Genomic DNA, 16,061 nt, shown 5'->3' on the forward strand with positions numbered 1-16,061 from the left:
TGAACCTTCATACTAAAAGAACATGGTTTTAAAAGATAAAAAAGCACAATGTCTCAGGCTCAGATTCAGACAGGCACAGTGGCTTGCTCACCTGTGGTCCAGCATGTGGGATACAGGCAGGAGGATCAAGTATCCAAAGTCATCCTTGACTGCATATGGAGTTGATCACCAACCTGGACAAACATATGAGACTCTCCAAACAACCCAAAAAGAAATTAAGCAACAAAAAAAAGAACCAGGTCCAGTTGGATGGGGTGATGGAGAACTGTAATTCTGGTATTTGGGAGTGGGGGTTGCAGGAATGGAAAGCTAGCCCAAAAAACTAGATCCTGAGACTCCAGTGTTTGGTGAGGAGGTGCTGTTCTGTTACGTCTATACTGACAGGAGGCTCCCGAAAAGACAGGTGAGTAATGTATTCTTCACTCTGCTAAGAATAAAGAACTATTTGATTCTAGATGCTTCTATCAGAGCAGTGCAGGAGGCACTCATTAACACATGGGAATCCTGGGAAGTTGGGAGAGTTAAGGAGGGAAAAACAGCTTTTGTTTTTAATTCCTGGCAAAGCTTTGTAAATATATTTTTTCCCCATTCAGCTTATGTTGGAAGGGAAGTGACTTTATTCCTTTAACCTCCTTCACCCCCACTGGACATAGATAATGCCATTTTCCTTACTACACCAGACTGGCCTGCTAGTTAGGTGTTGGCTCTCATTATGGTACCAGCTGTCCATGAGGGTTCATTGACACTAAGCCTGCCTCCCCACACCCTTTCAGGGCCCTTTTCTATCTCCTTTTCCATCTTTTCCTGACTTAATTTTCTTGCTTTTGTGTTTCTTTCTCTTCACTGCTAACTCATCTTTCTGAGTGCCTTTGATTTCCTCTTTCTTGCTTGGACCCCATCCTCACTTTCTCTTTCCTCTAGATCATCTTTTTGGATGGTGAGTTAATGTTAACCTGCTAGAATGGTAAATACATGTAAATACAGCTTGCAAAATTTACTTTACAGAAACTAAGCAGAGAATCAAGTCCAAGCTGGAGGGATAAATGTGTGGATGGGAAACAAGAGAATTAGTTTCTCACTCATTCTGAGTTTCTGAGCTATTCACATATGTTTCTGAGCGTTCACATAGTCCCTAGATAAGAAGGTAAATGAGACTGTCAGCACTTCCACAACCCATTCTAGGAGGAAGGATTATGTAAACAGATTCTTTAAAATCGTGATAAGCACTGTGACTGAGAAGAAAAATGTCCTGTGGGATCCTAGAGATAACTAAGAAATCTAACCATAGAACTGGGGCTGTTCTTAAATGTAATAACTGATTCAATTCACTCAGCAATCTGGTACATTTTACAAACCTCTGTAAGATCCATTAAGTTTCCCTTGGCATACAGATGCCCCTGTAAGAACAGCTGTCTTCAAAGAACCTGATGAAATGACAACCTTTGGCTATCTGACTCTTCTACTTTCTGGCCAAAAACTGAAAATGAACAAGCACAAGAAACAAACAAACACTTGGGACTCTACTGAGAGCTTCCACTGCTCTGTTAGAGCCTAGACTTGCATCTTTCTCTTTAAGGTCTCAGCATTTGCTTTCAGAGAATTCTACCCATTTGCCCATATTCATCCATCCATCTTTCTTTTTTCCTTTCTTTTTTTTTTTTTTTTGGTCATTTTTAATTCTTTAAATACTTTCCTCTGTTCAAGTGTTCTGTCCATCATAGCAGCTGAACACACATGAAGATCAGGATCTAAGAGAGCTAATATGGGCTGCAAACCTTGGTTCTGAAACTCAGGAAATACCACTCTTGCCACATTCTGTTCCTTTACTAAGTCTAGGCAGAAGCCAGTTCACACTCAAAAGGGGAAATGAAATTAATAGGAAGTATTTAGTTTTTGGGTCCCAGGACAAGGAACTAGGGTGCATATTTTACATATCAAAGCAGACCTGGCCTCTAGGTTCTCCTAGCATACTTCTTCGGTCCCTACCTGGCATACCCTGCCCACAGCCTTGAACTTGCCATTCCAGGGGCAGGACTGCCCTTCTCCCAGAGGCTCCTCCCTGTATAATACAGACATTTTGCTCTCTTTCTCTCTCTCTCCTTCCCCCCTCCCCTCCTTCTCTCTCCTCTTCTTTTCCTGTCAAGAACACTTTATCTTTTTCTCTTCCTCCATCCATGGCAACTCCCCTGGCCTCAATCCTCGAAGGCAGTGAACTCACTCAAGAGCAAATCCCAATAACCTTTAATATGATCTAATCTGCCGGGCGGTGGTGGCGCACGCCTTTAATCCCAGCACTTGGGAGGCAGAGGCAGGCGGATTTCTGAGTTCGAGGCCAGCCTGGTCTACAGAGTAAGTTCCAGGACAGCCAAGGCTACACAGAGAAACCCTCTCTTGGAAAAACAAAAACAAAAACAAACAAACAAACAAAAGATCTAATGTGGCTTGAATTGGCTCATTTCACCAGCAGAGAAATAGCTTATCGGGAAGAATAGAAAGTATATACATTCCATATACGAACATGAAGTATCGAAGACATTGGTCCAACTGTGGACCCAACCCCAACAGCACAGGAGGCAAAGCTGAGTGTGAGGAGTTCAATGTCATCTGCTCATGATTGGGTGTACACTCTGTTTTGCTTTGCTGCCCTAGCGATCTCTGGCGTACATACTGTGCACATACTCTGCCACTTAACTATTCCCCATTATAGCCATTTATTTATTTACTTTATATGAGTATACTTCCTGTCTTCAGACACACCAGAAGAGGGCATGGGATCCCATCACAGATGGTTGTGAGCCACCATGTGGTTGCTGGGAATTGAACTCAGGACCTCTGGAAGAGCAGTCAGTGCTTTTAACTGCTGAGCCACCTCTCCTTAACTTTTCATTATTTAGGGAATATTTTATTAGTTTTTGTAATCAAACTACTGCACATAAGAACTTACATGTTCTGTTACATGTTACAGTCTGTTGCCTCTGTACAAGTGGAAAACAATAGTTTACTCTTTCTAGAAAAATATGCTCATTAATTTTTATACAATTGCACACTGACAACCTGATAAACTGATACTTTTACCAAAATTGACAGATTGACAGGACAGCTAAAGCTCAAAAGTTCAAACTATTGCCAGGTGTGGTGGCACACACCTTTAATCTTAGCAGTTGGGTAGCAAGTAGATCTCTGAGTCTGAGGACAGTCTGGGCTATATATCTCATAAAACAACAAACATGTATATATATATATATATATATATATATATATATATATATGCTGGATAGCTCAGTAGTAGAGCACTTACCCAGCATGCACAAGGCCAGGGCATTCAGTGCTACAATGCCTGACCTCTAACACCATACACAACATAAATATTTTATGTAAAAATATTAAATTATGATTTATATTTCACAGGGTCTACATGTTAAGGACCTTAAAAGAGCAGTGATCTCTGAGCTGAGGATATATCTTAGTGGTAAAGAGTCCCGATCCCAAGGGTCATGGACACAAAAAAGCGATCTTATCAATGGAATCCAGAATTCACAATGGAATTGTGAATGATTAACTTCAGCAGTGCTATCATCTCAATAATAGAAATCTTTTACTTTAGTTCTTGTTTCTGGCTAGGTTTGCTAGCCAGGCAGGGAGATCTACCAGTCTATGCTTTCCAACACTGAGATTACAACTGCCTCATCATGGGCTGGAGAGATGGCTCAGTGGTAAAGAGCATTATTCATTATTATTGACTTGAATTCAGGTTCAAACCCCAGCACACCCCAGCACGTTACAGATTACAACTGTAACACCAGTTCACAAAGATGACTCCCTCTTCTGGTCTCCAAGGGAAGTGTGTGTGTGTGTGTGTATAGATATGCAAACACATATATGCAAATATTCCAACAAAAATCTTTTTCAAAATTAAGCTAAAACAATGTCTGCCATCACGCACAGCTTTGCCCTAAATTTCTGTGGGTTCTGGGAGTCTCAGAATCTCATGCTTCCACAGCAAATACTTTTCTGAACTACGTTCTCATTTCTGGCACATTTTTTAAAAAAGAACAATTTGTTATACATATATGAGTACACTGTAGCTGTGTTCAGACACACCAGAAGAGGGCATAACAGATCCAATTACAGATTAGTCACCATGTGGTTGCTGGGAATTGAACCCAGGACCTCTAGAAGAGCAGTCAGTGCTCATAACTGCCGAGCCATCTCTCCAGTTCCTCCTGCACATTTTAAAAGAATGCTCCCTCTCGCTGAAAAAGACGGTTCTCTAATTAAGATATTTGTCTTAGAATATGCCCGAATTTCCAGAACTGAGGATATTGAGGCAGGAGGATTGTGAGTTGGAGACTGGGCAGAGCCACATAGTGAAACTCCACACTCTTTTCACACACATAAAAAGAAAAAAGAAACCGATAATATTTAACTTAGAAAACTTGGGGTCTGAAGGGCAGAAATCTGTGATACAGTGCTTGCTAGCATGTGCAAGGACCAGAGTATACAATCAACAAGACTAACAGTCTGTTCACCACATCCCGCTCATCTATCTCTCTACGCGTACACCTATCCGTCAAACACTCATACTTGTATTAGTCCTGCTATTTTAATGTGTGATCACTAACAATTTAAGGAATTAACATGGCCGCTCTGCCAGCTACCAACATGGCAAACACAACCTCAGCGCTCCCGGAAGCACAAGAGAGAACTGCCGTGAGGATTACGTCCGGTTGGTTCGCCAACCGGAAGTGGCTTTTCATCTTGCCTCTTTATCCGGCTGGCCTTCTGCCGTCCGCGTGAGAATTAGATGAATCCTTCTAGGCTAGGGAGGTGTTAGTCCGCCGCGCCTGATTCGAGCGGAGTCCGCGCTGGGAACTAGGATGTCGGACACGTGGAGCTCTATCCAGGCACATAAGAAACAGCTGGACTCGCTCCGTGAGAGACTGCAGCGGCGGCGGAAGCAGGACTCTGGGCACTTGGGTGAGGTGCGGGGTGGTCGGGGCGGGCCTGGGCGGGGCGAGCGACTCCAGGAGAGAAAGACAGCCCCGGGTTCTGCGCCCTTTCCGGAGCAACCCTTTATTGGACTCCTCGACTGTTGGTTAGCCCATCTTTCCGGAGTAGCTGAAACGCATTCCCACCTGCGGGAAAGCTTGTAGTGCCTCCTCCCGGGCGTCTGTTTTTCCAACGTAACACCACACCAACATGGAGCCCCACTCCTCTCCTTGTGTCCCACTTGAGTCCTAAGAGAACATTGCGTTTGTGAAGCCTCTCAGTACCCTATTCCAAGAGGCAGTAAAGCCCTTTTTGTTGCTTCTGTGTCTGTTTTACCTTAGTTGTAACGTTTGCTTGGTCACTGTCTTTCTTTTCCCTTTGTGGGCGGGGAGCATCGGTCGCTTCTGTATATCCCCAGTGCCCAGTTTAGCAGCCACAACAAGGTCTTCACTAGGTGGTGCTGATTGAGAGTAGTGCAAGTGTTGACAAACATCTCAAGAATCCGAAAGCACTTGGTTTTAGTCTTTAAACATTTTCCTCCTCTCTTTTGTATGACAAAGTTAGAAAACGTGAAGGCACTTCAAAAGATCGTTGAGTACTACCGTAAAATCCTCTCTAGCACAAGTTCAATTATTTAAGGTAAATCAGTTGCAAAGCTCTGCGAGAATACCGAATCCATACCTCAGGTGTGGCTAATGTGTCAATGCTTATCAGTATTCACAACTCCCATCAGCAGACCTTGGTGAAATTAAGCTCATTTGCTCATTTTCTGGATCTGGATGCTCTGGGAAGATTCTTGCCATAATTAGTAAACTTTTATTGCATATCTACACTATTCATGAGTTTCGACAAAAAGAAGACATGGCTCTTACCTTAAAGGAGCTTAAAATCTAGGTGAGACTCAAAGAAAATTAGAAGAAAAAGCCGGTAGAAAACCCAGCATGGTGGCTCATGCTTTAACCCCAGTACTTTGGAGGCGTTGACAAGGGTGTATCTATGAGTTCGAGGCCAGCCTGGAATACATAGTGAGTTGTGCATTCCAGGACAGCTAGGACTACATAGAGAGATCCTATCTCAAACAAAACAACACAAAATCAAAGCCAAAAAAAAAAAAAAAAAGGTCATAGCTACAGTATCATATATGTAAGATGTTAAATGAATGGGTCCACAGTCAGTACAATGACTGAGGAGCAGAAACGGGGTATCCTCAGTGGGACCATCCTTCTGGAGTTGACAATTAAATTTAACCTTGATTTTTAAAATTTGAATTATTTATTTTATGCATATGAGTACATTGTAGCTGTCTTCAGACACACCAGAAGAGGGCATCTGATCCCATTATAGATGGCTGTGAGCCACCATGTGGTTGCTGGGAATTGAACTCAGGACTTCTGGAAGAGCAGTCAGTGCTCTTAACCGCTGAGCCATCTTTCCAGCCCTTGGCTTTAATTTTTAAATTGCATTAGCCAATACAAGATTTATCAGATTACATAATTTAAAAAAGATAATAGGGCATTATGGGCCAGGCGGTGGTGGCACACGCCTTTAATCCCAGCACTTGGGAGGCAGAGACAGGCGGATTTCTGAGTTTGAGGCCAGCCTGGTCTACAGAGTGAGTTCCAGGACAGCCAGGACTACACAGAGAAACCCTGTCTTGAAAAACCAAAAATAAATAAATAAATAAATAAAATGAAATAATAATAATAATAATAAAGCATTATGGAACACAAAATGCAAAGTAGGAAAAGGCAAAAGTTAGAAACCAAGACTTGGAGTTTTTTTTTTTCCCCTCACAATACAAACTAACATCTCTGCCTGGTAAGTTTGGTTTTCTTATACATAACCCCTGTTTATGTTTTATGTGTATGGATTACAGGTATTTTGTCTGCATGTACGTCTGTGATGTCTGGCACCACACACCTGGTGCCTTTGGGGGCCAGAGAAAAGAATCCTTGCACGTCACAACCCCCTGCAACTGGAGTTTTAGAAGGCTGTTAGCCACCCTGAGAGTACTAGGAATCTATAGAAACCAAACTCAGGTCTTCAACAAGTGCAGTCAGTGCTCTTAACTGCTTAACCATTTCTCCAGCTTCTGTTTCTTTTTTATCAATTTTAGGTAGAAAACATAATTACATATCTATCATAGACAAATGACTAAATTGGCTTTTAATCTATTTACCAGAGTCTCCAGTCTAGGGGCTGTAGGGAGATAGTGCAGCAGGTCAGAGCACTTCCTGCACAAGCATGAGGTCAGAGTTTCCATCTCCAGCATGGAGACCTCCAGGTCCTGGCGGCCGCAGAGACAAGGATCAGGGAGCTCACTGGCTACCAGCCTAGCTGTACAAATTCAATAAAGGACTCGCCCTGTCTCAAGCAAATAAGATCAAGTAATAGAGCCTGCCACTTGCAACACAATACACAAATGAGGAAAAAAACTTTTAGTAAAAGATTGAGTGTTCCTGGAAAATTATGCCTTATGTAAAAAATATGTTGAAAATTGTAGGTCTGGTTGGGTCTAGTAGCATACACCTGTAATCTTGCACTTAGACAAGAGAATTTTGACTTCAAGGTCATCCTCAGGGATATCGACAGCCTGTGTACTGGAAAAGAACTTGCCTCAAAACCAAAAAGGTGAGTGGTGGTGGCGCATGCCTTTAATCTGTCTTTAATCCAGAACTCTGGAAACAGAGCAGGCAGATCTTTGTGAGTTTGAGGCCAGCATGGTGTACATAATGAGTTCCAGGATAGCCAGAGCTACAAAGACAGACTCTATCTTAAATATAAAGGGAATTAAGAGAAATAACATTTTAGTCACAAAAATATAATAGGAACAGGTGTCAGATTGCTTGTTTTGAGTTGATAGGTTCTGTTTTGTTTGAAGTAAACCTAATAGCAAAAAGTTTGTTTAAACATATATGGTATTACATATCATTGCATGTTTATGTAAAATACCAGTTTTAATTGTATTTGTGACTTGAAAAATAATACATGTTTACACACAGAATTTTGGCTAGATTACATTTCAAAGGATGTTTCTGAAGCTTTAATAAGTTTCAAATCATAAAAAACACTCAAGAATTTAATATTTATTTACTTATATTTGTTTTGATCATGGATAGCTTTCCCAAAGTATGCTCATTAAATTGCCTTAGACACAACCCCTACAGAATCGATGTATAATAGGAATTGCCATGCCAGGTAGTGGTAGGACACACATAAATCTTAGTTTGTGCTCAGGAGGCAGAGTTCAAGGCCAGCCTGGTCTACAGAGAGAGAGAGTTCTAGGATGGTTAGGGCTTCACAGAGAAACCCTGTCTAGAAAAATAAAACAACAACAATAAAATAGAATTGCCTGGAGAGGCCTTGAGTTTTGATTAGCAAAATAAACATTTGTAGGGAACAGGATTGTATTAAACAGTGCTTGGCCCACATTTGTTTGTTTGTTTGTTTGTTTTTTATGTATATAAGTGTTTTGCCTTCATGTAATTATGTGCACCACTTGTGTGCCCAGTATCCTTTAAAGCCAGAAGAGGTCTTTGGATCCCATGGAACTGGATTTACAAATAGTTGTGAGCCACCATATAGATTCTGGGAACCAAACCCCAGGTCCTCTGTAAGAACAGCAAACACTTGTAACCATTGACCCCTCTTTTCAGCCCTGGGCACATAGTTTGAATATTAATGGGGAAATGGTTAATACATGACTTGACTTAAAAACATTTCAGAATCTACCTAACAAGCTAGACATGGCATTACATGTCTATAGCCCCAGCAGGAGGTTAGAAAATGTTAGGTTAGCATGGGCTAAGTAGGTACTGTCTCAGACAAACAAGGCCAGGTATGATCTCTCATACTTGTAATCTCAGTACTTGGGAGGCCAAGGCAGCAAATTTTGAGGATACCCTGGGCTACATAGTAGGTTCCAGGCCAGCCCCTCTTTTAGGGGAGGGGATTTACTGGTATTGTATCTAGGGTTTTTACATACTGAGCAAGCAGCCTACCACTTAGGTATATGCTAGCCCTTAATTATTTTTATTTATATATGTAATTGGTTTTTATTGATGGATTGTATCTAGAATTTTTACATATGAGCAAGCAGCCTACCACTGAGCTATAGGCTGGCCCTTAATTATTTTTATTTATATCTCTGGTTTTTGCTATTTATTTGTTTATAGACAATGTCTCACCATGTAACTCTGGCTGGTCTGGAACTTGCTATGTACACCAAGCTGGCCTCAAACTCGGAACTATCTTCTTGCCTCTGCTTGAATACTGGGATTAAAGGCAATGTGCTACTATGCCCAGCTGCCTTTTTAAATTTATATTTTGAGAAAAGTTTGTGAAACTGTCTAGACTTAGGCATGAACTACTCTGTAGCCCAAAGCTTCTGTGATCCTTCCTGCCTTAGCCTCCCAAGAAGTTACGCTTGCAGGCCTGCCTTGTACAACTTGGATATTATCCCCTTTGGCATACTTTGAGTCAAGAAACTGCTTTAACATTTAAGTTTGTTGATAGAATCTGAATTCCTATTTGAAAATAGCTGTGTTTCCTTGTTACAGTGGCTTTTATCATTGTGCATATTTGCTTATTGAAAGTAATTTTTGGTACTTCAAATGAATTTCTGATTTCAGTAAGAAAGCTCAGGATTTGCTCCTAGTATTATGACTCTGTTTTATTTTATTTTTATTTTATTTATTTATTTTTTGGGTGGGGAGGTTTTTCGAGACAGGGTTTTTCTGTGTAGCCCTGGCTGTCCTGGAACTCACTCTGTAGACCAGGCTGGCCTCGAACTCAGAAATCCACCTGACTCTGCCTCCCAAGTGCTGGGATCAAAGGCGTGCGCCACCACCACCCGGCCATGACTCTGTTTTAGTTCACATTTATTGGACTTGTAGAATCTCTGAATTCCAGGAGTCTAGTAACGACAAGCACAGTCTGCAAGTATTTCTCTTACACTGTTGTAAGTATGGTATATAGTAATTATTACTCACATTTCTTGTATACTTTTAGCTAAGGCAGTTAGTTACTCTAAGCCATCCAAACCTTTAGTGTGCTTCTGTGACCTTTTCATGTGTATAGTTGGTGGAGTAAGAACACATAGGGGAAATACGCTGGAACCATCATTTATTGATCAGGCGTTTAGCCAAATATTCCAAGGGCCTGATGTTTGTAAGTATAAAACATATTCTCCATGGCCAATGGCCATGTTTCATTAAAAATTCAAAAGCCATCCCTGGAAAACATAATCAGATCCCAGTTTTGAGTATTGAAAATACTAATTTTTTTTTTTTTAATTTTAAGTATAGATTTATTGTATCATTTGAGAGAAGGAAAAGGTGGCAGAGACCTGTAAATGAATCATGTTACTTTACTTCCTTTGAAGCAGTGAGGGCAGAGGATCAGGAAAAGATTGCTACCTCAAAAAACGGTTTTTCTCAGTAAAATCCAGGATTATTTTGACAAAACAGTAAATGCTAACGTGAGTGGATGGTGATCTAGTGCTGATGCTGGTCGGAGAACCTGCTTGAAGAGGATGTGTGTGCTTGGGATGCTGGGGACTGAGCCCCGAGGGGTGGAAACACTGAGAGAGGCTCACCTTTTCACTTTATCTTCTTTTAGATTTAAGGAATCCAGAAGCAACACTGTCCCCAACCTTCCGTAGTGACAGCCCAGTGCCTACTGCCCCTACCTCTAGTGGCCCTAAGCCCAGCACAACGTCTGTAGTCCCCGAATTAGCTACAGACCCTGAGTTAGAGAAGAAGTTGCTGCACCACCTCTCAGATCTGGCCTTAACCTTGCCCACTGATGCTGTATCAATCCGTCTTGCCATCTCTACGGTAATGACCTGATAAAACTAGAATTTATCACACATTTGCTTTTGTTCATGGTGTCTTATGATCATCTCCTTTCTTTAGCCAGATGCTCCTGCCACTCAAGATGGGGTAGAAAGCCTTCTACAGAAATTTGCCGCCCAGGAGTTGATTGAGGTAAAGCGAGGTCTCCTACAAGATGATGCGCATCCCACCCTTGTGACTTATGCTGACCACTCCAAGCTGTCTGCCATGATGGGGGCTGTGGCAGAAAAGAAAGGCCTTGGAGAGGTAGCAGGGACTGTCACAGGGCAGAAACGGCGTGCAGAACAGGACTTGACCACAGCGGCTGCCTTTGCCAGCTCTTTAGCATCTGGTCTGGCCTCTTCAACATCAGAACCAGCCAAGGAGCCGGCTAAGAAATCAAGGAAGCATGCTGCCTCAGATGTTGATCTGGAGATAGAAAGTCTTTTGAACCAACAGTCTACCAAAGAACAGCAGAGCAAGAAGGTAGGGATCATATGAAAAACGCTCACATCCCTCAGTTACAGTTCTGATTGGTTACTTTCTGCACAAGGAATCTTTCTTAGAATTGAGACATAGAGCAGTGGTTCTCAACCAGGATGATTTCCTCTACCATCACCTCTGCCCCACGAGGTGTCTGGGTCCAATGTTGTCCCAGTATGGTAGAGTGCTGTTGGCACTGAATAGAGGATCTGGAAGGTAGGGGTTAAAACTGTTGTTAAACATGCTACAATGTATAGTAGGACCCCTCCTGTACCTCCTTCCCCAAATAAAACTGTCTATTTTTTTTTCCCCAAGATGGGGTTTTTCTGTATAGCCCTGGTTGTTCTGGAACTCACTGTGTAGGCCAGGCTGGCCTCGAACTCAGAAATCCGCCTGCCTCTGCCTCCCAAGTGCTGGAACTAAAGGCATGTGCCACCACTGCCCAGCCGTGCAATTCTCTTTCGTTCTCAACTTCTAGTTTAGTTTTCAAAAGTTAGTTTGGTCTTTGATGACAATAACCAGTGTGACAGGTGGTGGAGAAACCCTGACTCGAAAAACAAAAACAAAACCAAAAACAACCCAAAAAAACCAAAAACCAGACAATAACCAGTGTTCTCCTTTACCGAATTATTGAATAGACTGAGCTAAACAATACTCAGCATATACTTAATATAGAATACTAGCACTGTGCCTTTTTTTAGTTATCCTATCAATACAAATTAGCTTTCTTGAGAAGTTACACTCTTTTAGGGAGGTAAGATCAACTTACTGCTTAGCTGTAGAAACCAGGCTCTTTGCATTTGAATTCCATTCTAAATGCTTGTGAGAAGGACTGAACCCATTACAGCTCTCCTACACTGTTCACTCGCATATCCCTCATCAGACATTAATATGATTAGACTTATGGAGGCAGTTTAAGGGCTAATTTATCTACAAACCCTTAAGACCAAGGCTACTTCTGTCACAGGTCAGTCAGGAGATCCTAGAGCTATTAAATACCACAACAGCCAAGGAACAGTCCATTGTTGAAAAGTTTCGCTCTCGAGGTCGGGCCCAGGTGCAAGAATTTTGTGACTATGGGACCAAGGAAGAGTGCATGAAAGCCAGCGATGCTGACCGGCCTTGTCGCAAGCTGCACTTCAGGTCTCTTGGGAGGGAATGAGGTGGGAGGGTTTTCCAGAAACAGTAATTCCTTTGCAGCATATTCTTCCTGTCTTTGGAGTGGCTACTGCATGAGAAGGAATACAGGCTCACTTCCAAGTAAAAGGAGGATTTTCTAGTCAAGCATCTGGGTTTCTGAGTAGCAATGAAAGTTAACGTCTGGAAGGAAGGTAGACCTAGGAAAAATCAGGAGCCTGGGCTTAGGGCCAGTGTTTTACTCTGCAGTAATGAGCCAAGGTCCTTTCTAGACTATACTCTTTCCTCTTGTAAGAGAAGAAAGTCTGTATTCTGTTGTTTTTGAGACGGGGTTTCATAGCTCAGGCTGGGCATGCTAAGGATGATCTGATTTTCAGGCTCGGGTTATTAGTGCTGGGATTGCAGGCCTAAGCCACTGCCCACAGATCAAGTCTTTATTCAAGAAGAACTAAAGTTCTTTAGTTTAACAATACAGAAAACTGGGGGAGAAGAAATTTTGCATCTGAATTGTATGATCTGAAGTACCATCTTGATTCTGATTCCTTTCTTTTGTTTTCCCAGACGAATTATCAATAAGCACACTGATGAATCTTTAGGTGACTGCTCTTTCCTTAACACATGTTTCCACATGGATACCTGTAAATATGTTCACTATGAAATTGATGCTTGTATGGATTCTGAGAGTCCTGGCAGCAAAGAGCATATGCCAAGCCAGGAGCTTGCTCTTACACAGAGTGTTGGCGGTGACTCCAGTGCAGATCGACTCTTCCCACCTCAGGTACCTACATGTCCAGGCAAGCCTGGGAATATCCTATTTTAAGCTATATACTTAAACTGAGTGGGCTATCCATACATGTAGAAAAGTAGGGAATATCTACCAGTCTTGCTTCCTGATGGGAGCAGAATAGGATAGGAATGCTTGAGTTAGAGGGTTTGGGACTGTGAGTCTGTGAAAGAAGGAAAGATGACCAAATACTACCTCATGCAGTGGATCTGTTGTGATATCCGCTACCTGGACGTCAGTATCTTGGGCAAATTTGCAGTGGTGATGGCTGACCCACCCTGGGACATTCACATGGAACTGCCGTATGGGACCTTAACAGATGATGAGATGCGCAGGCTCAATATACCAGTGCTACAAGATGACGGCTTTCTTTTCCTCTGGGTCACAGGCAGGTAATATAATCCAGACATGTAGGTATGGGCAAATACAGCAGTGACAACTGGGTAAAACCCTGGGGTTCTTAGACATTTGATTGTGTCACTGACTTAGGATGCCTGCCCCTTCCATGTCGTTTGATGTTTATAGTACTAATACTTGGTATTCTTGATTTTAGAAAAATAAAGTCTTTCAGATTAGATGCTGCTTCATCTTTTCATTCTACTCAGTTGCTCCAATGGTGTTTTCCATGTAAATGCTTCTGATACTAATAATACATGCAATATTTTGAAGGGAAAAATATGAAGATATGGGCAAATTGTTTAACCCTTCCATCTTTTTAGGGCCATGGAATTGGGCAGAGAATGTCTGAACCTCTGGGGGTAAGTAGAAATTGTGTTGCCTTTTTTGAGAGGAATGTAACTTGAACTGTAAGAGATGCATGGTCCCTTCTCTCAGTGTTCCTGCCAATCTTGGCCTCTGTGTCTAGCTCTGTGCCTCAGCTCTGTGTGTAGCTGGTTAGAGCTCAGGTCTCTCTTGTGCTCCACAGTTATGAACGGGTCGATGAAATCATCTGGGTGAAGACGAATCAACTGCAGCGCATCATTAGGACAGGCCGGACAGGTCACTGGTTGAACCATGGGAAGGAGCACTGCCTGGTTAGTTAACAGTAATCGTAGGAACTGCTTCCAAGATTGAAAGCTGTGGTTTCATAAAGTAACAGTGTTCTTTCTCTGTGATGAGCAGGTTGGTGTCAAAGGAAATCCCCAAGGCTTCAACCAGGGTCTGGACTGTGATGTGATTGTAGCTGAGGTATGTATTCCCTGTGCATCTAAAGCGTTCAGATTTTCAGTACTACTACTCCTGCTAGATAGACTCTCCAATTTATTTTTCTCATTTGGATAACACAGGCCAGGCTAGAATTGCAATCTTGAGTAACTTTTTAAAAATTTATTTCATGTGCATCAGTATGTTGCCTGTGTGTATGTCTTTACGAGGGTGTCATGAGCTGTGCCATGTAGGTGCTGGGAATTGAACCCGGATCCTCTGGAAGAGCAACCAGTGCTCATAACTGTTGAGTCATTTCTCTGTCTATTGAACAATCTTGAATAATTTAAAGTAGCTTGAGTTTTTATTTTCTAGGTTCGTTCCACTAGTCATAAACCAGATGAAATATATGGCATGATCGAGAGATTGTCCCCTGGTACCCGCAAGATTGAGCTATTTGGACGACCACACAATGTGCAGCCCAACTGGTAACATTAGTAGGGAACAGGCTAGTTCCCCCCCCCCCCCCCAATCCCTTTATGACCAAAGACAGAAGTCACTGAGTTGTATAATTTCTGGTAGTCTACAAATGGACTTTAAAGAACTCAGATGGTTTATGCTTAGGTTTAAATCATTTTACTGGAATCCACAACATTCATTAGAACCCAAGGGCTGTTCTTAAAGTTGTAACTGCCCAAGGATCTTCATCTATTCTATGGGATGTATTAAATTTGCCCCCTAGTGGCTACTAAGTATTTAATGTTTGACTCCAATGGCTAGCATTTTAATTGTCCAAGGATTCACTAGCAGTGACTGAATGAAATAGGCCTGGCTACCATCAATTACTAATCCTTAGATATACAGATCCAGCTGGATCTTAGGGCATGAGACTGAAGCAGAAGATCTACCTATGCTACATAATGAATCTAATTTAGTTAGATGTCTCAAAAGGGGAAGGGGCTGGTTAAGATGCCTAGGTTCAACCTCTAGGACCACCACCACCACCAAAGAAATTAAAAAGAAAAATCCAGCCAGTTTTTATATCTGTACCAGTTCCTATGTATTGACATGGCCATATTATTTGCAATGATCTTTTTAAAAATTGACATGGGCTGGGCATAGTGGAGCACACCTTTAGCCCCAGCACTTGGGAGGCAGAGACAGGTAGATCTCTGAGTTCAAGGTTAGCTTGGTCTACATGGAGAGTTCCAGGATAGGCTGGATTACATAGTGAGACCCTGAGACCTAAAGAAACAAAACCCGACATGGCCATTTGGTGACGGGGGTGGGGTGGAGGGGGGTTATCATTAGAAAGTAGGATACTTTAACATTAAGCCTTTACAGGATTTGTGGTTTGCCCCTTCTTTCCCCCTTGTTTCAGGATTACTCTTGGAAACCAACTGGATGGAATACACCTACTAGACCCAGATGTGGTTGCCCGGTTTAAGCAAAGGTATCCGGATGGTATCATCTCTAAACCTAAGAATCTCTAAACCTAGAAGAACTTCCTTATAAAGCTGAGCATTCAGAGCCAGGGCTCTGTAGGCCACAACTTAAGAGCAGTGTTTATGCAATAGTGTCCCCCACCCTGTATATAAATAAAAGTTTGTATTATAATTGCAATTTTTGAAGTGAAATTCTGGATTTCCACTTAGTATGTGTCCTTGTGTGACTTTTCTTAGCATGATTCA

General features: G+C 42.1%; 1 protein-coding gene across 2 annotated transcripts; it reads left to right on the forward strand.

Annotated features, from left to right (window-relative positions):
- The first annotated feature begins 4,746 nt into the window (after positions 1-4,746).
- Positions 4,747-15,993, forward strand: Mettl3 (methyltransferase 3, N6-adenosine-methyltransferase complex catalytic subunit). 2 transcript variants are annotated; one of them, XM_076931041.1, is made up of 12 exons: positions 4,747-4,977; positions 7,570-7,620; positions 10,609-10,826; positions 10,905-11,309; positions 12,274-12,449; positions 13,005-13,221; positions 13,432-13,619; positions 13,947-13,985; positions 14,153-14,261; positions 14,350-14,415; positions 14,746-14,858; positions 15,752-15,993. In XM_076931041.1, the coding sequence occupies exons 1-12, from the start codon at positions 4,878-4,880 to the stop codon at positions 15,861-15,863; spliced, it is 1,794 nt and encodes a 597-aa protein (XP_076787156.1). In that variant the 5' UTR covers positions 4,747-4,877; the 3' UTR covers positions 15,864-15,993. The 2 variants fall into 2 exon arrangements, with proteins under 2 accessions (XP_076787156.1, XP_034353860.1); XM_034497969.2 differs by lacking the exon at positions 7,570-7,620 and having other exon boundaries at positions 4,748-4,977.
- The last annotated feature ends 68 nt before the right edge of the window (positions 15,994-16,061 follow it).

The sequence above is a fragment of the Arvicanthis niloticus genome, chromosome 3, assembly GCF_011762505.2.
Source record: "Arvicanthis niloticus isolate mArvNil1 chromosome 3, mArvNil1.pat.X, whole genome shotgun sequence".
NCBI lineage: Eukaryota > Metazoa > Chordata > Mammalia > Rodentia > Muridae > Arvicanthis > Arvicanthis niloticus.

Bases quoted from the DNA above. Each gene is read 5' to 3' on its own strand.
- Mettl3 (XM_076931041.1), top strand. From the start codon at position 4,878: ATGTCGGACACGTGGAGCTCTATCCAGGCACATAAGAAACAGCTGGAC. The intron at 11,310-12,273 runs GTAGGGATCATA...CTTCTGTCACAG, and splicing joins AAGAACAGCAGAGCAAGAAG to GTCAGTCAGGAGATCCTAGA. The intron at 13,222-13,431 runs GTACCTACATGT...TACCTCATGCAG, and splicing joins ATCGACTCTTCCCACCTCAG to TGGATCTGTTGTGATATCCG.